Source organism: Pan troglodytes, chromosome 16 (assembly GCF_028858775.2).
Source record: "Pan troglodytes isolate AG18354 chromosome 16, NHGRI_mPanTro3-v2.0_pri, whole genome shotgun sequence".
In the NCBI taxonomy this organism is placed as follows: Eukaryota; Metazoa; Chordata; class Mammalia; order Primates; family Hominidae; genus Pan; species Pan troglodytes.
In genome coordinates this window covers 33,161,129-33,184,066 of record NC_072414.2, presented here as the reverse complement: position 1 = coordinate 33,184,066, position 22,938 = coordinate 33,161,129, and the positions used below count along the sequence as shown (strand labels likewise).

At 44.3% G+C, this 22,938-nt stretch overlaps 1 protein-coding gene across 6 annotated transcripts in view; it reads left to right on the top strand.

Annotated features, from left to right (window-relative positions):
- EXD1 (exonuclease 3'-5' domain containing 1) overlaps positions 1–22,938 on the top strand; it is a 47,773-nt gene that overhangs the window by 17,150 nt on the left and 7,685 nt on the right. For all 6 annotated transcript variants that reach the window (XM_009428839.5, XM_063794759.1, XM_009428841.5 and 3 more), the window contains 4 exons: positions 4,134–4,220; positions 17,343–17,447; positions 17,525–17,605; positions 21,778–21,921. In XM_009428839.5, coding sequence (XP_009427114.1) covers positions 4,134–4,220; positions 17,343–17,447; positions 17,525–17,605; positions 21,778–21,921 — 417 coding nt within the window. The remainder of the gene's footprint in view (positions 1–4,133; positions 4,221–17,342; positions 17,448–17,524; positions 17,606–21,777; positions 21,922–22,938) is intronic.

The following is a 22,938-nucleotide window of genomic DNA, read 5'->3' as shown; positions in this document are numbered from 1 at the left end:
CCCTTGGCAAGCACTAAAACAGCCTGACCAACATGGCAAAACCCCATCTCTACTAAAAATACAAAAATTAGCCAGGTGTGGTGGCGGGCACTTGTAATCCCAGCTACTGGGGAGGCTGAGTGGGAGGAGGTGGAGGGTACAGTGAGCTGAGATCATGCCACTATACTCCAGCCTGGGAAAGAGTGAGACTCTGTCTCAAAAAACAAAACAAAACAAAACAGGCTAGACGCTGTGGCTCATGCCTATAATCCCAGCACTTTGGGAGGCCGAGATGGGTGAATCACAAGGTCAGGAGTTTGAGACCAGCCCGACCAACATGGTGAACCCCGTCTCTACTAAAAATACAAAAATTGGCTGGGTGTGGTGGTGCGTGTCTGTAATCCCAGCTACTCAGGAGGCTGAGGCAGGAGAATTGCTTGAACCCAGGAGGCAGAGGTTGCAGTGAGCCAAGATCGTGCCACTGCACTCCAGCCTGGGTGACAGAGTGAGACGCTATCTCAAAAAAAATAAAAATAAAAACAAGTAAATAAATAAAATAATAAAATATGTAGTTTTTTTGACAGGCTTTGTTTACTTAGCATAATGTTTTCAAGGTTCATCCACATTACAGCTTATATCAGTATTTCACTTATTTTTATTGCCAAATAATATTCCTTATAAATTAAAAAAAAATTTTTTTGAGACGGGGTCTTGCTCTGTCACCCAGGTTGGAGTGCAGTGGCACAATCAGAGTTCACTGCAGCCTGGACCTCCTGGGCTCAAGCAGTCCTTCCACCTTAGCCTCCCAAGTAGTTGGGACTACAGGCATGTGCCACAACACCTAGCTAATTCTTTTATATTTTTTGTAGAGACAGCGTCTCATTATGTTGCCTAAGCTGGTCTCAAACTACTGGGCTCAAGCAATCCACCTGCCTCGGCTTCCCAAAGTGCTAGGATTAGAGGTGTAAGCCACCACAGTCAGCCGCCAAATCATATTCTATTGTATGGATATACTACATTTTATTTATCCATTCACCATTTGATGGACATTTGGGTTGTTTCTTCTTTGTGGTTATTGTGAATAATGCTACTATGAACATTCATGGACAAGTTTTTGTGTGGATGATTTTATTTCTCTTAGATAGTTACCTAGGAGTGAAATTGCTAGATCATATGGTAACTCTGTGTTTAACTTTTTTGAGGAATGGCCAGACTTTTTTCCAAAGCTGTTGCACTGTTTTACATTTCTACCAGCAGTCTGTGAGGGTTCCAATTTCTTTTTTTTTGAGACGGAGTCTCACTCTGTCACCCAGGCTGGAGTGCAGTGGCTCCATCTTGGCTCACTGCAAGCTCTGCCTCCCGGGTTCACACCATTCTCCTGCCTCAGCCTCCTGAGTAGCTGGGACTACAGGTGCCTGCCACCATGCCCGGCTTATTTTTTTTTTTTACATTTTTAGTAGAGACGGGGTTTCACCGTGTTAGCCAGGGTGTTCTCGATCTCCTTACCTCGTGATCCGCCCGCCTCAGCCTCCCAAAGTGCTGGGACTACAGGCGTGAGCCACCGCGCCCAGCCGTTCCAATTTCTTTAAATCCTTGCCAACACTTATCTGTAATTTTGAGCATAGCCATCCTAGTGGGTATGAAGTGGTATCTTATTGTGGTTTTGATTTGCATTTCTGTGATGGCTAATGATGTTGAACATTTCCATGAGCTTACTAGCCGTTTGTATAACTTCTTTGGAGAAATGTCTATTTAGATCCTTTGCCTTTTATTTTTTGAGACAGAGTCTCGCTTAGTAGCCCAGGCTGGAGTGCAGTGGCATGATCTTGGCTCACTGCAACCTCCACCTCCTAGGATCTCTACCAATCCTCCCACCTCAGCCTCCTGAGTAACCTCGACTATAGGCATGTACCACCATGCCCAGCTCTTTTTTTTTTTTTTTTTTTTTTTTTTTTAAGAAATGAGGTCTTGTTGTGTTCCCCAAGCTGGTCTTGAACTCCTGGACTCAAGCAGTCTGTCTTCCTCGGCCTCCCAAAGTACTGGGATTACAGGCGTGAGCCACTGTGCCCAGCGTTAATTTTTGTATTTTGTGTAGAGACAATTTCTCACTATGTTGACCTGGCTGGTCTCGAACTCCTGGGCTCAAGCAATCTGTCAAGCCTCCTTCACTGCTAGGAATACAGGCATGAGCCACCCTGCCCAAACCTTTTCCTATTTTTTAATTGAGTTGAAATAATTATTTTTATCATTGAGTTGTAAGAATTATTTATGTATCAACAGATTCTTTAAAGTGTCCGTGACAACAATAAAAAAAAAATGAGGGTAAGAACTTGTGGCCAGGCGTGGTGGCTCACTCTTGTAATATCAGCACTTTTGGAGGCCAAGGCAGGCAGATCACTTGAGCCCAGGAGTTACAGCCTGGGCAACAAGGCAAACCCACCCCTACAAAAAATACAAAAAATTAGCTGGGCATGGTGGCACAGGTCTGTAGTTCCAGCTACCCAGGAGGCTGAGATGAGAGGATCAGCTAAGCCCCGGAGGTCGAAGCTGCAGGAAGCTAAAGTAGGAGGATAGCTTGAGCCCAGGAGTTCATGCCACAGTGAGCTATGATCTGCACTCCAGCCTGGAGGACAGCATGAGACTGTCTCAAAAAAACAAAACAAAAGAAAACAAAAAACAAAAAAAGAAGCGTTTGCTCTGGAAGTTTGAAGAGGTAATTAGGAATTCTCATCAATAGAGAATGCAGCTTTTGTTGCCGGTTCTGCAGCCATGTGATTGGGAATGAAGCTGAAATTCAGTGCCATTTTCTCATCATTGATGAGAGATACTCAGAATTGAGAACACTTTATGCTCTCTAAAGGGAGATATGTTGCTAGTGTAAATTACTATGCCTTTCTGTTATTGAATAATTTATCTACCTATAAAATGGGGAGAATCTTTTATCATGCAAATATTTTTATGAATTATGGATTAAGGATTATAGAATTGTATAATGAAATAGGGTAAGATTATAGATAATCAAAGGACAAGAGTGTGTACCTGGGGTACCACTATTTCAGTGTTTTGTGTTTTTTTTTTTACACAGGCTGAAGTGCATCATCATGGCTCACTGCAGCCTCAGCCTCCCAGGCTCAAGTGATCCTCCCACTTTAGCCTCCTGAGTAGCTGGGGCTACACTGCAGGTGTGCACCACCATGCCTGGATAATTTTTTGTATTTTTTGTACAGACACTGTTTTGCCCAGTCTGGTCTGAAACCCTTGGGCTCAAACGATCCTCCTTCCTCAGCCTCCCAAAGTGCTGGGATTATAGGCATGAGCCACTGCGCCCGGCCACTATTTCAGTTTTGAGTAATTCAGTGAATCCGAGGCTTTAAGGGACCTGAAGAGTCCTTGTTTCTGTCTTTCTGAGCAGTGGATACTCTGAGACTTAGCCACCACATATATTCCTTTCAGTTGTGGTAAATTGCCCTGTGTTAGGGCATGCCATAGTTTGCATGAGGAATCTTGTCTTAAAGATTATAATTCAGGGCCAGGCTTGGTAGCTCACACCTGTAATCCCAGCACTTTGGGAGGCCGAGGCAGGTAGATCACTTGAGGTCAGGAGTTTGAGACCAGCCTGACCAACATAGTGACACCCTGTCATTACTAAAAATACAAAATTAGCTGGGCGTGGTGGTGCATGCCTGTAATCCCAGCAACTTGGGAGGTTGAGGGAAGAGAATCACTTGATTCTCTTGATCCACTGAGAGGTGGAGGTTGCAAGTCAAGATCGTGCCATTGCACTCCAGCCTAGCAACAAGAGTGAAACTCTGTCTCAATTTAAAATATAAAAACAGATTATGATTCTTTCTCTGTAGCATCAGTGGTAACAAAAGGTGTCTGAGTTCTCAACTCTTATTGTCATTTGGGGTCTGAGTGATTTATTTTCCAGCTGTGGAACACTTTTGCTAAAACAAAAAAAAAGAATCAGAAGTATTCAGTGCTGATTTATTTGCATGTGTAAAACAGACTGTTTTGGATTAATCAAATTTTGTAAGTTTAACAAAGATGATGCACTTTGTTTACTGCTGACCATTGTACTTGTGCCAATCATGATGTTATCATGCCAACATTTATTCCCTGAAAGTTTTTCCTTTCCTTCTTTTTCTTACCAGATACTCCATATCAAGAAGCAGAATGTCCTGAGTGTGGCAGCAGAAGGAGCGAATGTATGTCGCCATGGCAAACTGTGCTGGCTGCAGGTGAAAGATTTTTGAAAACTTTTTATTTTGAAGTAATTGTAGAGCCACTGGTAGATTTTTTCTTTCCTTCTTTTTGAAAACTGTATTTTAGAGATGGGATCTCACTCTGTCACTGAGGCCACAGTGCAGATCATAGATCACTGCAGCATTGAACTCCTGGGCTCATGCTATCTATCCTCACTTTAGCCTCCTGAGTAGCTGGGACTACAGATGAGTGTCACCACACCCAGCTTTGTTTTTTTGAGATGGGGTCTTGCTGTGTTGCCCAGGCTGATCTCAAACTCCTGGCCTCATGTAATCCTCTTGCCTTAGCGCCCCTAGTCACTGGGATTACAGGGATAGGCCACTGCACCTGGCTCACTGGTAGATTTATTAATTGTCTTCTTTCTGTCACCCTAGTGTCATTGTTGCATAACTTGTTGGAATGTTCTTCCTTCTCCTGGTACTCACTTTATTCTTTTCAAAAGGAGAGAGCTTCTGTCTCCTTATAGATTCACTTTGTTTTTTTTTTTTTTAAGCTCAGTAGCAAGAATAGGTTCACTGTTAAAGCCATTAGTGCTGTCTCTCGGGCTCTGCTGGAGGTCTTTCCAGTTCTGTTCTATCACCTTAGTTCTATGAAGAGTGTCGTCTCTTTTCATTCTGGGGTGGTAGCTTTCCACAGCAGGTTTCTCACCACATCATTTTAGTTTCCCTGGACCTGGGAGATATTAAATGAGAGTCTCTATTATTATTACTATTATTATTATTATTTTGAGACAAAGTCTTGCTCTGTCACCAGGCTGGGGTGCAGTGGTGCATCTTGGCTCGCTGCAACCTCCGCCTCCTGGGTTCAAGCGATTCTCCTGCCTCAGCCTCCTGGGTAGCTGGGACTATAGGTATGTGCCACCACACCTGGCTAATTTTGTGTTTTTAGTAGAGACGGGGTTTCACCATGTTGGCCAGGCTGGTCACAAACTCCTGATCTCAAGTGATCCACCCACCTCGGCCTCCCAAAGTACTAGGATTACAGACGTGAGGCACCACCCCTGGCCAATATTTTTTAAAAGTTTGTAGTTAGCCTTGAAGAATAGCTAGAGGATGGATAGCTTTTGGGTCCCTCTTCCTTTACTTTTTTTTTTTTTTTTTTTTCAGAGATGAGTTCTCCCTATATTGTCCAGGCTGGTCTCAAACTCCTGGTCTCAAGCAATCCTTCTGAGTCAGCCTAACCGCAAAGTGCTGGGGTTACAGGCATGAGCCACTGAAGCTAGCCAAGCTTAGCTTTTAGATGACTAGGTTTGAATTAGCAGCACAAATAGAAATTACTTAAAACAACCCTAAACTTCCATCTACCAAAACAAAAGAGAGTAGACTTCCTGGTAACACAGGTCTGGGCAGTTCTAGGTTATTTCCTAAATTGTCCCCTTTGGTTTTCTGGGTATCAGAGGAACATGCAGTTGGCTACAGCTGTCCTTTCTTTTTGTTTTCTTTCTTTCTTTTTTTTTTTTTTTTTTTTTTTGAGGCAGGGTCTCGCTCTGTTGCATGGGCTGGAGTGCAGTGACACAATCTTGGCTCACTACAACCTCCGCCTCCCAGGTTCAAGCAATTCTTATGCCTCAGCCTCCTGAGTAGCTGGGATTACAGGCATGAGCCAACATGGCTGGCTAATTTTTGTCTTTTTAGTAGAGATGGGGTTTCACCATGTTGGCCAGGCTTGTCTCGAATTCCTGGCCTCAGGTGATCTGCCCACCTCAACCTCCCAAAGTGCTGGGATTACAGGTGTGAGCCACTGTGTCTGGACTACAGCTGTCCTTTCTGCAACTGGAAGCAAATTAATGGACAGGTTTTCCCCAACCAGATCCTTGGGCTTGTGTGTTTAATTTTTTAACTAAAAGCATCACGTGCACTTGTATTAAAAGCAAAAGAAAAAAATCAAATTTAAGAGAAAAAAAAAACCTCCACTCCACCTCAGAGGCACTACGTTTATTTTTTTTATTATTTTTTTTTTGAGATGGAATTTTGCTCTTGTCGCCTGGAGGCTGGAGTGTAGTGTCATGATCTCGGCTCACCACAACCTCCGCCTCCCGGGTTCAAGCAATTCTCCTGCCTCAGCCTCTCCCGAGTAGCCGAGGTTACAGGCATGTGCCACCACGCCCGGCTAATGTATTTTTAGTAGAGACAGGGTCTCTCCATTGCGGTCAGGCTGGTCTCGAACTCCCGACCTCAGGTGATCCACCCGCCTTGGCCTCCCATAGTGCTGGGATTACAGGCATGAGCCACCACACCCTGCCAGAGGCACTACTTTTTTTTGAGATGGAGTTTCACTCTGTTGCCCAGGCTAGAGTGCAATGGCACAATCTCAGCTCACTGCAACCTCTGCCTCCTAGGTTCAAGCGATTCTCCTGCCTCGGCCTCCCGAGTAGCTGGTACTACAGGCTCCCGCCACCACGCTCTGCTAATTTTTGTATTTTTAGTAGAGACGGGGTTTCACCACGTTGGCCAGGCTGGTCTCGAACTCCTTACCTCGTGATCCGCCCGCCTCGGCCTCCCAAAGTGCTGGGTGTGAGCCACCACACCTGGCCCAGAGGCACTACTTTAAAAAAAAAAAAAAAAAAAAAGAGTTGAATAGGGCAGGCACAGTGGCTCATGCCTGTAATCCCAGCACTTTGGGAGGCTAAGGTGGGCAGATCACAAGGTCAGGGGTTCGAGACTAGCCTGGCCAACGTGGTGAAACCCCGCCTCTACTAAAAATACAAAAATTAGCCAGGCGTGGTGGCGCATGCCTGTAATCCTAGCTACTAATGGTGCTGAGGCAGGCAGATCACTTGGACCTGGGAGGAGGAGGTTTCAGTGAGCCGAGATTGTGCCACTGCACTCCAACCTGGGCAACAAAGCGAGACTCCTTCTCAAAAAAAAAAAAAAAAAAAAAAAAAAAGAATTGAATAACAGGATTGTTATATTTGTGCAGTACTTTACAGTTTACAAAATACTTTGACAAACATTAGGGGAGTCAACTACTTTTAACACATTGAAATGTAGTTTCTGCTATTTTCCTGTTTCTTTTTTTTTTTTTTTTTCGAGACAGGGTCTCTCTGTTGCCCAGGCTGGAGTGCAGTGGTGCAATCTCTTGGCTCACTGTACTGCATCTCTGCCTCTCAGGTTCAAGGTATTCTCCTGCCTCAGCCTCCCAAGTAGCTGGAATTACAGGCACTCACCTCTACGCCTGGCTAATTATTGTATTTTTAGTAGAGACAGGATTTTACCATGTTGGCCAGGCTGGTCTCGAACTTCTAACCTCAAGTGATCTGCCTGCCTTGGCCTCCCAAAGTGCTGGGATTACAGGCATGAGCCACCACCCCTGGCCCGGATTTTCCTGTTTCTAATAACATGCTTATTGCTTTCTCTTGATTTATCAGTTTTACAAATAATCTATTCAATTTTATTGTGATAAATAAAGATTTTGCTCCTTTATTGCACCCACTCTTCCCTAGGTCTTTCCAACTTAGTTATGTCACAATTTTTTACTAAGACAGAATTCAGAATTTATGGGAGGCTGAGGCAGGAGAATTGCTTGAACTTGAGAAGTGGAGGTTGCAGTGAGCCAAGATCATGCCCCTGCATTCCAGCTTGGGCCACAAATGAGACTCCATCTCAAAAAAAAAAAAAAAAAAAAGACCAAATTTAGTCTATATGTTATTAAGACTTTAATGATAACTCTCTGCTGAGTCAAGGAGAATCGTTTCTCTTCTTGAACAACTTTTTGTTTTACATAGAGTTAGTAATTGCCTCATTTTATTCCTCCCTCCCTCCCTCCCTTCCTGTCTTCCCTCCTTCCCTCCTTCCCTCCTTCCTTACTTTTTTGAGACAGGGTCTCACTCTGTTGCCCAAATGGGACTACAGGCACATCCCACCATGATAGCTAACTTTTTGTATTTTTTGTGGAGACAGGGTTTCACCATGTTGCCCAGGCTGGTCTCAAACTCCCAGACTCAAGCAATCTACCCAGCTCAGCCTTCCAAATTGCTGGGATTACAGGCATGAGCCACTGCACCCAACCAACTTTGTTTTCTTTATACCTATGACTAAGCTGTTCCATATCTTTAAGGATGCCATACAGTTTTTTCACATGCTTAAATTTAGTGGGCTAGGGCCAAGCATGGTTTCTCATGCCTGTGAGAGTGAGACCCTGTCTCAAAAAACAAACAAACAAACAAAAACACTATTCTGCCAACCTATGTTGCATTTTTGTCTTGAAGTCATCTCTCCTGCAGCCCTCTACCCTCCTGTTCCAATGCAGGCTATTTTCTCAAGCCTGGAAGCTGCAAGATGTAGGGGCCAAGGGAAAATTTTCCCTTTGCCCTCTGTAGGTTTGCTGAAAAATTAACTCACAAAAAGGCAGATTAAGAGGAGAAAAGACACAACAAATTTAACGCGTACATGAGAACCTTCCGAATGAAGACTCAAAGATACAGGGGTAATTGTCCATTTTAATGTTTAGGTTCAACAAAGTATGGACAGCTATGGAGAAATATGATTGAACAAAAAGATATGATCTAATGTTAATAGACTGACTGGGAAACCCAGCAAGGCCTGTCTGTCTAGATTCGTCTTGGCTCTCATAGCATGTATTTCTTCTTTCCTGGTATGTAGCGGGACCCTCTCTAGAATGGGGATCTATGACCTACTGTCAAATAAGGTGGGTCAGATCATTTTTATGGCCCTTTTTTACATACAGAGGCAGAGGGAAAGTTTTATATATATGTGTGTGTATGTGTATATGTGTATATATATATATGTGTATGTATATATACAAGTACATACATTTTTTGAGATGGAGTCTCTGTTGCCCAGGCTGGAGTATAGTGGCTCCATCATGGCTCACTTCAGCCTTGAACTCCCGGGCTCAAGAGATCCTCCTGCCCCAGCCTCCCAAGTAGCTGGACTACTTGGGACTATAGGTGCATACTACCACACCTGGCTAATTTTTGTTTGTTTTTTGTTTTTGAGATGGAATCTTGCTCTGTCGCCAAGGCTGGAGTGCAGTGGCACCATCTTGGCTCACTGCAGCCTCCATCTCCTGGGTTCCAGCGATTCTCCTGCCTCAGCCTCCCCAGTAGCTGGGATTATAGGTGCCCACCACCATGCCTGGCTAATTTTTGCATTTTTAGTAGAGACAGGGTTTCACCATGTTGGCCAGGCTGGTCTTGAACTCCCGACCTCAGGTGATCCAACTGCCCTGACCTCCCAAAGTGCTGGGATTACAGGCGTGGGCCACCATGCCCGGCTGATTTTTTTTTTTTTTTTTTTTGGAGACAGAGTCTTGCTGTGTCGCCCAGGCTGGGGTGCAGTGGCATGATCTCGGCTCACTGCAACCTCCGCCTCCCAGGTTCAAGCAATTCTCCTGCCTTAGCCTCCCGAGTAGCTGGGACTACAAGTGCATGCCACCATGCCTGGCTAATTTTTTTTGTATTTTAGTAGAGATGGGGTTTCACTGTGTTGCCCAGGCTGGTCTCGAACTCCTGAGCTCAAGTGATCCTCCTTCCTTGGCCTCCCAAAGTGCTGGGATTACAGGTGTGAGCCACCGCACCTGGCCTAGAGTAATATTTTTAGGTTTTTTTTTTTTTTTTTTTTTTTTTTTTTTTTTGAGGCGAAGTCTTGCTCTTTTGCCCAGGCTGGAGTGCAATGGCACGATCTTGGCTCACTGCAGCCTCCACCTCCTGGTTTCAAGCGATTCTCCCGTCTCAGGCTCCCAAGTAGCTTGGATTACAGGAGTGTGCCACCACGCCCGGCTAATGTTTATATTTTTGGTAGAGACGGAGTTTCACCATGTTGGGCAGGCTGGTGTCGAACTCCTGAACTCAAGTGATCCACCCACCTCGGTCTCTCAAAGTGCTAGGATTACAGGTGTGAGCCACCACACCTGGCCTATTTTTAGGTTTTATGGCTGGCTTTGGGGAAACTGGGTTCTGGTTTCCGTGATCGCCTTCAGGGAGAATGATTCTAGTTTCTATGGCTAGCTTCAGGAAATAATGGGACCAAGAGACAGCAGGGCTGAAGGTCAGAGAAAAACTTTTACTTCTGAGGCTATTTCAGAGGCCTTTCTTTGCTTTGGGGTATTATTTTCTGAGTCTCAACAAAGGGAAGAGGGCTAGAAGCCCACAATTCAGTGTGCAGATTTTCATTTTTCAGGCCACTACTGAACTTCCACCCTCTTCTGTCTAAACATTGTCAACCCCAGAGCCTCTCTGGTTAGATTTATCCAGAGAATACATGATCTGTCCTCAGTGGGAGAGGAATGGGGGAGGATTACTTGGGGGGTTACGTCTCCTCATATAAACCTTCAGCCCATTCCCCTGTTTCCAGCTCCTCACTTTTCTTAGTATCTGGCACCTTTAATTCTTAAACCTTTATTTTTATTGTTTTGTTTTGCCTAATCTGCTTTCTTTCTGTCAGTATTTCCCACAGCATTTCTTAACTTTAAATTATTTAAATATTTAATCTTTATCTCTGGTCAGGTATCTTCACCATAGTTTATAGTACAGCAGATAATTATTTTCCAAACTTTTATACTGCGTCTATTCAATTTTTATAATTAAAGTAGCAGGGGAAAACATCAGGGGTTCGCTTTTTTTTTTTTTTTTTGGGACAGAGTCTTGCTCTGTCACCTAGGCTGGAGTGCAGTGGCACAATCTCAGCTAACTGCAAACTCTGCCTCCTGAGTTCCAGCGATTCTTGCGCCTCAGCCTCCTGAGTAGCTGGGGCTACAGGCACACACCACCAGGCCTGGCTAATTTTTGTGGTGTGGTGGCCAATGTCTGTAATTCCAATACTTTGGGAGGCTGAAGTGGGAGGATTGCTTGAAGCCAGGAGTTGGAGACCAGCCTGAGCAACTTAGTGAAACCCCGTCTCTACAAAAAACAAAAACATTAGCTGAGCATATAATATAATCCCAGGTACTCAGGAGGCTGAGGAGGGAGGATCTCTTGAGCCCCCAGGGGTTAGTTTTAGCCTACAATAAGCTATGGCTGAGCCACTGCATTTCAGCCTGTGTGACAGAGCAAGACCATCTCAAATATATATATATATGCTGGGTGCGGTGGCTCACACCTGTAATCCTAGCACTTTGGGAGGCTGAGGCGGGTAGATCACCTGAGCTCAAGAGTTCAAGGCCAGCCTGGGCAACATGGCAAAACCCTGTTTCTACTAAAAATACAAAAAATTAGCTGGACCTGGTGGCAAGTGCCTATTAATCCCAGTTACTCAGGAGGCTGAGGCACGAGAATTACTTGAACCCGGGAGGCAGAGGCTGCAGTGAGCCAAGATCACGCCACTGCAATCCAGCCTGGGCGACAGAGTGAGACTCCGTCTCAAAAAATAAAATAAAATTAAAAAAAAAAAAATATATATATATAATGAAAGTTCTGAGAATGGGTGCTAGGTAGGTCTGGCAATTGTAGCTATAACATAGTTCAGCTCCTGAAATGACAGAAGTGGCATCAGACTGTCATATGCCTAGCTTTCTAGACCCATTTGGATGTTTTGTTTTAAATTTAAAATTCTTTTGTTTTTTGTACAGACAGGGGTCTTGCTTTGTTGCCCCAGCTAGTCTTGAACTCCTGGCCTTAAGCGATCCTCCCCCCTCAGCCTCCCAATATGCTGAGATATAGACATGAGCCACACCACGCCTGGCGTTTGGATGTTTTTTGTCTTCACTCTCTTAGTAGATCATCCAGCTTTGCTGCTTTTGTGATTTTTGTGATTAGAAGCAATCTTAGCTGGGCACGGTGACTCAGGCCTGTAATCCAAGCACTTTGGAAGGCCGAGGCAGGCGGATCACGAGGTCAGGGATTTGAGACCAGCCTGGCCAATATGGTGAAACCCTGTCTCTACTAAAAATATGAAAAATAACCAGGCATGGTGGTGGGCACCTGTAGTCCCAGCTACTTGGGAGGCTGAGACAGGAGATTTGCTTGAACCTAGGAGATGGAGGTTGCAGTGAGCCGAGATCGCACCACTGCACTCCAGCCTGGGTGACAGAGCGAGACTGTGTCTCAAAAAAAAAAAAAAAAAAAAAAAAAAAAAAATCTAGAATTCTTAAATTATATAAAATTGATCTGTAAGCAGCATTGAATATTTGACATCTTACCATTTGTGCCAGTGTATTTGTTGCCTGTTTTAAATTGCTAGAGGGTAGGGATCTTCTCTTATGAATAATTTTGTGTAACACCTAACAATCATGCATATTAAGGAACTCAGAGAAATAGCATTTCCAGTTGTTAATAATGAGATACTGTTCATTCACCTTAAAATGGTGTTCCCTGGAGTATTAGACTTATAGGGAAAAAAACTAAAAGTGCTCTTTTTTCCTATACTTTCTACTCAACACAGAACATTCTGGCCAGGCACAGTGGCTCACGCCTGTAATCCCAGCCCTTTGGGAGTCTGAGGCAGGCAGATCACCTGAGGTTAGGAGCTTGAGACCAGCCTGGCCAACATGGTGAAACCCTGTCTCTACTAAAAATACAAAAATTAGCCGGGTGTGGTGGCACGTACCTGTAACCCCAACTACTTGGGAGGCTAAGGCAGGAGAATTGCTGGAACCTGGGAGATGGAGGTTGCAGTGAGCCGAGATCACACCACAGCACTTCAGCCTGGCGACAGAGCAAGACTCCATCTCAAAAAAAAAAAAAAAAAAATAGAACATTCTGTCACCCCAGATGTGTGGGGGTTGTTTCCTCACACATGAAGCAAAACAATTCTGCTGCTACTCTCCAGGATACACCAGCTTAGTGTCCTCCAATTCAATTCTGAGACTGTTTACCTGGAAATAGTGTCAGACCCCACAGATTGAGGGCTCAGTCCCACAAGACTGCCCTCAACTTCAGGTGCCATTCACAAGCACAGCTTGTGACCTGTGCTTCTGACCAACCAACTATAAGTTGGGGTCCCCATGACCTCCCTTTTCTGGTTTAGTTAATTTGCTAGAGCAGCTCACAGAACTCAGAGAAACATTTTACTTACATTTACTCATTTGTTATTATCATTATTTTGAGACAGAGTCTTGCTCTTTCTTGCTCAGGCTGGAGTGCGGTGGCGAGTATCTCAGCTCACTGCAACCTCTGCCTTCCAGGCTCAAGCAGTTCTCCTGTCTCAGCCTCCTGACTAGCTGGGACTACAGGTGCACACTACCACGCCCAACTAATTTTTGTATTTTTAGTAGAGATAGGGTTTTGTCATATTGGTCAGGCTGGTCTCGAACAGCTGACCTCAGGTGATCCACCCACCTCAGCCTCCCAAGGTGCTAAGATTACAGGCATGAGCCACTGCACTCGGCCTACTCATTTATTATTTTAAAGAATATTACAAGTCCAGGTGTGGTGGCTCACACATGTACTTCCAGCGCTTTGGGAGGCCGAGGCAGGCGGATCACTTGAGCTCCGGAGTTGGAGACTAACCTGGGCAACGTGGTGAAACAAACCCTATCTCTAAAAAAAATACAAAAAAATTAGCCAAGTGTAGTGTTGCACGCCTGTAGTCCCAGCTACTTGGGAGGTTGAGGCAGGAGAATCACTTGAAGCCAGAAGGCAGAGGTTGCAGTGAGCTGATATGGTGCCACTGTACTCCAGCCTGGGTGACAGAGCCAGACTCTGTCTCAAAAAAATATATCTGTATATATAATGTATATATCATATATATCATATATATCATATATATCATATATATAATGTATATATCATAATATGATATATATAATGTATTATATATCATATATATGATATATATAATGTATATATCATATATATGATATATATAATATATATGTAACACCTAACACAATATATATAAAACAAATTATATATATATGTATATGAAACAAAGGATACAGATAAACTCTTAGATGGAAGAGATATATAGGGCAAGGTATGGGGGAAGGGGTGCACCACCCACCCCCTCTAGGAACCTGCTCAGCTACCCAGAGGCGCTGTGAATTTAGGCCTTTTGTGTTTTTTTTTTTGAAAGACTCTTAAAAATTAATACAAGAAAAAAAAGGGGCCCAACATGGTGGTGCATGCCTGTAATCCCAGCACTTTGGGAGGCTGAGACGGGTGGATCACTTGTGTTGAAGAATTCAAGATCAGCCTTGGCAACATAGGGAGACCCCATCTCCATATTAAAAAAAATTTTTGGCCAGGTGTGGTGGCTCATACCTGTAATCCCAAGGAGGCCAAGGCAGGCGGATCACCTGAGGTCAGGAGTTCACGACCAGCCTGGTCAACATGGTAAAATCCCGTCTCTACTAAAAATACAAAATTAGCTGAGTGTGTTGGCGCGCACCTGTAATCCCAGCTACTTGGGAGGCTGAGGCAGGAGAATCACTTGAACCCGGGAGGCAGAGGTTTCGGTGAGCCGAGATTGTACCATTGCACTGCAGCCTGGGCAACAAGAACGAAACTCTGTCTCAAAAAAAAAAATTTTTTTTTAATTAAAAAATAAAAAGAGAGTCTATTTCTGTCACCTAGGCTAGAGTGCAGTGGTGCAAACACAGCTCACTGCAACCTGGAGCTCCTAGGCTCAAGTGATCCTCCCACCTCAGCCTCTCGAGTAGCTGGGACCACAGGTGCACCACCATGCTCAGCTGATTTTTAAATTTTTTGTACAGATGGGGTGTCCATAAGTTTTCCAGGTGGTCTTGAACTCCTGGGTTCAAGAGATCCTCCTACCTTGGCCTCCCAAAGTGCTTACGATTACAGGTGTGAGCCACCTTGCCCAGCCTCCCTTTGGGGTTTTTAATGGAGGCTTCATTATGTAGGCATAAATGATTAAGTCATTGGCCATTCGTGATCAACTTACCCTTCAGCCCCTTTCTCCTCCCTGGAGGTTGGATAGTGGGGATGAAAGTCCCAGCCCTCTAATCATGCATTTGTCTTTCTTGTGACTAGTGCCTGTCCTGAAACTCTGGGAGCATCTAGGAGGCCCCAGGCACCAGTCATCCCATTAATACACAAAAAACACTCTTATCACTCACTTTCAAGATTCCAAGGGTTTTAGGAGCTATATTTCAGGAAATCAGAAGGAAGACCAAATATTTAGTTCACAATTAGAATGCCATAGATAAGACTGGTAAAATTTATTTATTTATTTATTTTTATTTTTTTTGAGACAAAGTCTCAGTCTTGTCCTCCAGGCTGGAGTGCGATGGCGCGATCTTGGCTCATTGCAACCTCTGCCTCCAGGGTTCAAGCGATTCTCCTGCCTCGGCCCCCCAAGTAGCTGGGATTACAGGCTCCAGCACTTTGGCAGGCCAACGTAGGTGGATCACCTGAGGTCAGCAGTTTGAGACCAGCCTGGCCAACATAGTGAAACCCCCGTCTCTATTAAAATATACAAAAAATTAGCCAGATGTGGTGGCGGGTCCCTGTAATCCCAGCTACTCAGGAGGCAGGAGAATCACTTGAACCTGGGAGGCAGAGGTTGCAGTGAGCCAAGATCCAGCCTGGGCAACAGGAGTGAAACTGTCTAAAAAAAAATAGGGAAAGTCTCTTTCACCAGCTTGTCCTTTTCTTTGCTTTTGAAAATCACAATGATTGTGTCTTACTTTTTTTACTTAAGAACAAATTTTACCTGTTTTCTCCAAGAATCAAGTACCTATCATTGGCCGGGCGTGGTGGCTCATGCCTGTAATCCCAGCGCTTTGGGAGGCCTAGATGGGTGGAGGTCAGGAGATCCAGACCATCCTGGCTAACATAGTGAAACCTCATGTCTACTAAAAATACAAAAGGAAAAAAAATTAGCAGGGCATGGTGGCAGGTGCCTCTAGTCCCAGCTACTCAGGAGGCTGAGGCAGGAGAATGGCGAGAACCCGGGCAGCAGAGGTTGCAGTGAGTCGAGATCGTGCCACTGCCCTCCAGCCTGGGCGACAGAGCAAGACTCCGTCTCAAAAAAAAAAAAAAAAGAAAAAAAATCACAGTGATTGTGTCTTACTTTTTTTACTTAAGAACAAATTATACCTGTTTTCTCTAAGAATCAAGTACCTATCATTTAAAAGTGAAGATGTGGTGGGGCCTGGTGGCTCACGCCTGTAATTCCAGCATTTTGGAAGGCCAAGGCAGGCAGATTGCTTTAGCCTAGGAGTTTGAAACCAGCCTGGGCAACATAGCAAAGCCCAGTCTCTACAAAAAATACAAAAATTAGCTGGGTGTGGTGGTGGGTGCCTGTAATCCAGGTACTTGGGAGGCTGAGATGGGAGAATCACAAGAGCCTGGGTGGTTGAATTTGCAGTGAGCCAAGATCAAGCCACTGTTGTCCAGCCCGGGTGACAGAGCAAGGCCCTGTCTCAAAAAAAGTAAAGTTTGGGAGGCTGATACGGGTGGATCATTTGAGGTCAGGAGTTTGAGACCAGCCTGGCCAACATGGTGAAACCCCATCTCTACAAAAAATTAAAAAAATTGGCCAGGTGCAGTGGCTCATGCCTGTAATCCCAGCACTTTGGGAGGCCGAGGTGTGTAGATCACCTGAGGTCAGGAGTTCGAGACCAGCCTGGCCAATATGGTGAAACCCTTTCTCACTGGACATGGATGCTCACACATGTAATCCCAGCACTTTGGGAGGCCAAGGCGGGTGGAACATGAGGTCAAGAGATTGAGACCATCCTGGCCAACATGGTGAAACCCTTTCTCTACTAAAAATAACAAAACTTAGCTGGGCATGGTGGCGTGCACCTGTAATCCCAGCTACTTGGGAGGCTGAGACAGGAGAATTGCTTGAACCCAGGAGGCAGAGGCTGCAGTGAGCCAAGATCGCGCCACTGCACTCCAGCCCAGGTGACAGAGCAAGACTCTGTCTCAAAAAAAAAAAAAAAAAAAAAAATTAGCTGGGCGTGGTGCCACATGCCTGTAATCACAGCTATCAGGAGGCCGAGGCAGGAGAATTGCTTGAACTCAGGAGGCAGAGGTTGCAGTGAGCCGTGATTGTGCCACTGCACTCCAGCCTGGGCAACAGAGTGAAACTTTGTCTCTAAATAAATAAATAAATAAATAAAGTGAAGATGTTAGATATTTTATCACGTCTTTTACTCTTCATCCTCAAATTTCCCTTCCTCAGTTCTTTCTTATCCTATGGTATGTGTGTCTGGATGGTCTATTGTAGGTGGCCACAAATTGCCGAGTTTACTTATTTGACATTTTCCTTCTGGGAAGTCGAGCTTTCCACAATGGACTTCAGATGATACTAGAAGACAAGAGAATTTTGAAGGTAAGTATATAAACTGATTCCTGTGCTATTAAGATTAGCAGCCAGGTTCTAATGACTGTTTCCTTCTGATTCCTTAGGTTATCCATGATTGTCGTTGGCTTTCTGATTGCCTCTCTCATCAGTATGGAATTTTGCTGAATAATGTCTTTGACACACAGGTACATGAAGGGAAGCACTGGATTCAAACCATTATATACAGCTCCTGTAGATAAAAGGGCTCATCTGGTCATCTGATGAGTGAAAGTCTTTAAAAATTTTTTTTTTTTTTGGTGCTCCATTTCTGCTCACTTTTCATGTAAAATGTTTGTACAATATGTGAGAACATTTGGTGTTCTATAAAAGCACTGCAGTAAAGTTGCTTAAAATTATTTATAAAGATGTTTTCCTCATTTTGCTCCAGAATTTGTCAAAGAAGCAAGATTCAGACTCCATAGCATTCAGAAACTTGAGCAATTTAGGGATCATTCAGAAGCCTGACATGGGAGACATGGCATGAGATGAACAATCACATACCTGCCTCTACCACATATGTAACAATTAAGGCAAGCTGACATCTAGTTTAGGGGTACAGGTCGTCCTGCATATGCCCCCCAAATCTATGTGGGCCCAAACAGCCTGAAGTGATATAATTTGTCTGTCCTCTAGGGGACCTTAGAGAAATGAGAAATCCCTAGATTCTACCAGCATTATTGTTGTTGTTATTATTATTTAGAAGTGGAGTCTTACTGTGTTGCCCAGGCTAGTCTCAAGCCCTTACTCTCAAGCCATCCTCCTGCCTCAGCCACCCAAGTAAAGGCATGAACCTCTACTAGCTCTTAGAGCTGATCTGGGTTTCTGGTTTGGCTGTGAGAGCAGTAAAACCACTAGTTTCATTATGTTTTCTTCAGGTTCTTCTAGTCTTTTAGGTTTATGATAGTAAAAGGGAAATCTTGATTACACAAGCTTAGAGCCTTGGAGAGAAACTGAACTAATAAGTTGGCCAATTATTTTTGAGCAGCAATCTCTAAAAGTTCAATTTTATGTTACTATATTTGGTTCACTTTTTCTGTTTATGTATCTACTTATAATGTATTTGCTGCCATTTGTAGAGATTGCTTTTATGCTTACTCCAAAATCTAACATAATTGCTGTTTGTTTCCTTGAGGCCATTAGGCTTCTTGATTAGATCTTATACGTATTGTCTAATGAAGACCTTGGCATATCTGTTCATGTTTTTCTTTTTAGAGTTACATAGTCCAAGAAGCAGAATTTTCACCAATTTCTTTTTCTATAACAGTGTATTAGTTTCTTATTGCTGCTGTAACAAATCACCACAAATTTAGTGGCCTAAAACAATGCAAATTTATTATTTTATTGTTTTAGGGTCAGAAGTCTTGAATCATTTTCACTAGGCTAAAGTCAAGGTGTCTTGCAGGGCTGATTTCTTCTAGAGGCTCTTCTGAAGAGAGAGTTTCCTTGCCTTTTACAGCTTCTAGCGGCCACTTGTATTCCTTGGCTTGTAGCCCCTTCCTCCATTTTCAAAGTGCATCACTGTAATCCCTGCTTCCATCATCACATCACCTTCTCCTCTGACTGTAGTAAAATCTCCGTCTGCCTTGCTGTTAAAAAAATCACTTTTCAGGCCCGGCACGGTGGCTCACACCTGTAATCCCAACACTTTGGGAGGCCAAGGTGGGCGGATCACGAGGTCAGGAGATTGAGACCATCCTGGCTAACATGGTGAAACCCTGTCTCTACTAAAAATACAAAAAATTAGCCGGGCGTGGTGGCAGGCGCCTGTAGTCCCAGCTACTCGGGAGGCTGAGGCAGGAGAATGGTGTGAACCCGGGAGTCAGAGCTTGCAGTAAGCGAAGATTGCGCCACTGCACTCCAGCCTGGGAGAGAGAGCAAGACTCCGTCTCACCAAAAAAAAAAAAAAAAAAAAAAATCACTTGTCATTCCATTTAGGGCCTACCTGGGTAATTCAGGATAATCTCATCTCAAAATCCTTAACTTAATCACAGCTGCAAAGTCCCTTTTGCATGTAAGATACAGGTTCCTGTGGTTATGAAGAAGTTATCTTTGGGGGCCATTGGCCAGCCTACCACACATAGATAAATAATTATAATTATTTATTTTATTAGCTTTTCTTACAAAATTTTCTTGGTTACCAGTAGCTAATAAAAGTAATTTTTTTTTTTTTGAGACAAGGTCTGGCTCTGTCGCCCAGGCTGGAGTGAAGTGGCATGATCATAGCTCTCTGCTAATGTGGCCTCGAAGTCCTGGGCTCAAGCCATCCTTCCACTTCAGCCTCCCAAGTAGCTGGGACTACAGGCACACACCACCATGCCCGGCTGATTTTTAAAATTTTTTTAAGATATGGTGTCTCTCTATGTTGTCCAGGCTGGTCTTGAACTCCCGACCTCAAACAGTCTTCTAGCCTTGGCTTCCCAAAGTGCTGGGATTACAGGTGTGAGCCAACATGCCAGGCCCATTTTTTCCCCCCCAGAAATGGAGTCTCACTATGTTGCCCATGCTGGCATCGAACTCCTGAGCTCAGGAAATCCTGCTGGTTCAGCTCCCGACTAGCTGGGAGTATAGGAATGCATTCTCAGCCCACTAAAAATAATTCTTGAATTTTATCTTCCTTTCTTGATTCCCTAAAGTGTAACAAAGACTAATAAATAACCATAAGGCAGGTAGGTATTATAACACAAGGAGAAAAAAAAAACATTAGGTGCAGTGGCTCACGCCTGTAATCCCAACACTTTGGGAGGCCGAGACAGGAGGATTGCTTGAGCCCAGGAATTCGAGATCAGCCTGAACAACGTAGTGAGACACTGTCTCTACAAAAAAATTTTAAGAAGCCGGGCGCGGTGGCTCACACTTGTAATCCCAGCACTTTGGGAGGGCGAGGCGCACGGATCACAAGGTCAGGAGATCGAGAGCACGGTGAAACCCTGTCTGTACTAAAAATACAAAAAATTAGCTGGGCGTGGTGGCGGGCGCCTGTAGTCCCAGCTACTTGGAGAGGCTGAGGCAGGAGAATGGCGTGAACCCGGGAGGCGGAGCTTGCAGTGAGCCGAGATCGCGCCACTGCACTCCAGCCTGGGTGACAGAGCGAGACTCCGTCTCAAAAAAAAAAAAAAAAAAAAAAAAAATCTTAAGAATACTAGCCAGGCATAGTGGGATGTGCCTGTAGTCCTAGCTACTCGAGGCTGAGGTGGGAAGATCCCTTGAACTTGGAAGATTGAGGCTGCAGTGAGCCATGATTGTGGCGTTGTACTCCATCCTGGGAGATAGAGCAAGACCCTATCTCAAAAAAAAAAAAAAAAAAAAAAGTGCCTGGCGCAGTGGTTCGCGCCTGTAATCCCAACACTTTGGGAGCCCAAGGCGGGCGGATCACGAGGTCAAGAGATCGAGACTATCCTGGCCAACATGGTGAAACCCTGTCTGCACTAAAAATATGAAAATTAGCCAGGCATGGTGGCACACACCTGTAATCACAGCTACTCGGGAGGCTGAGGCAGGATAATTGCTTGAATCCGGGAGGTGGAGGTTGCAATGAGCCAAGATCACACCATTGCACTCCAGCTCTGGGCGACAGAGGAAGACTGTCTCAGGAAAAGAAAAGAAAAAAGAAAGTAGTTAAGGAAACGCAAAGTTGGGTTGCTGGGTGTGATGGGTTGTGCCTGTAGTCATGGTTACTATGGAGGCTGTAGTGGGAGGATTGCTTGAGCTAAGGAGTTTTGGACTGTAGGGCGCTGTGCTGATTGGGTGCCTGTACTGAGATTGGCATCAATGTGGTGGCCTCCCAGGAGCGGGGAGAACCACCAGGTTGCCTAAGTGAGGGTGAACGAGTCCAGGTCAGACATGGAACAGGTCAGAACCTCCGTGCTCATCAGTAGTGGAATCCTGCCTGTGAATAGCCACTGCACTCCAGCCTGGACGACATAGTAAGACCCTGTCTCTTAAAAAAAAAAAAGTTGAAAATTAGCCAGGCGTGGTAGCCTGCACCTGTAGTCCCAGCTACTCGGGAGGCTGAGGCAGGAGAATTACTTGAACCTGGGAAGTGGAGGTTGCAGTGAGCTGAGATCATGCCACTGCACTCCAGCCTGAGCGACAGAGCGAGACTCCACCTCAAAAAAAAAAATTGAGCTTTTATTCCGTTTTTTTTTTCTCATTTTTCAGAATAAGTTGGCTGAACAACTTTAAATTTCCCGATGACATGGTCTATCGTGTGGGTCCTTGGGGAAAATGTTATTTAGACATTTCTCTAAATATATTTCCGGCATGAGATAGCTCTCTGTATATATTCAACTGGTCTGTTTGTCTTTTTAAAATACCACAGGTAGCAGATGTACTTCAGTTTTCCATGGAAACGGGTGGCTATCTTCCAAACTGCATCACTACTTTGCAGGAGAGTTTAATCAAACACCTTCAAGTAGCCCCTAAATATCTCTCCTTTCTAGAAAAGAGACAAAAACTAATTCAGGTGAGTGTTAAAGGATGTCCTGTATGACATTATTTTTTTTCAAGTGTTTTCTGAGCAGTATTATCAGCCTGTTATGTAGAAAAATGACAGCTGCCATGTTATCATATGAACATTGCCAAAATCTTAACTGTACCAAATGGGAATGGTTTATATCTGGTCTCAAGTGGATAAAAGCCAGGATCCAGATTTGTTGGCTATTAATTAAAAAGCAGTCTTAGGCCGGGCTCGGTGGCTCACGCCTATAATCCCAACACTTTGGGAGGCTGAGGCGGGCGGATCACCTGAGGTCAGGAGTTCAAGACCAGCCTGACTAACATGGTGAAATCTCCTCTACTAAAAATACAAAAATTAGCTGGGCATGGTGGCAGGTGTCTGTAGTCTCAGCTACTCAGGAGGCTGAGGCAGGAGAATTGCTTGAACTTGGAGTTGGGGGCAGGGGCGGCGGACATTGCTGTGAGCTGAGATCGTGCCACTGCACTCCAGCCTGGGCAACAGAGTGAGACTCTGTCTCAAAAAATAATAAATAAATAAATAAATAAACAAATAAGCACTCTTAAATAAATTTTCTAGCTGGGACAAGGGGGAAATTTTTGTGATAATTTTGATCAAGGCAATGGAACCAAAATCACCCTAGTTATTTCTCCCAAAGTAAAGTAAATTTTCTTTACCTTCTGACATCCTTGCATGCAAACTTAGGTCATAATTGTATTGGCTGCAATTCTGTTCACATAATCAAGTTTGCTGCCTCTAGCTTTGAGAAGTCTTGATTGACCAACCTCTACCCCTCTCTTTCTCTGTTACACACACACTGTTAATGTAGGAGTATGTGTGCAAGCGTGTGTATGCTCAAAGGCTATCAATAGTGTGAAAGTAGAAGGTAATAATAGAAGAAAATGATAGTGTCTTAAATTAAGCAATACTTTAAACAGTTCTTTTCTTTTCTTTTTTTTTCTTTTTTTGAGACGGAGTCTCGCTCTGTCACCAGGCTGGAGTGCAGTGGCGCAATCTCAGCTTACT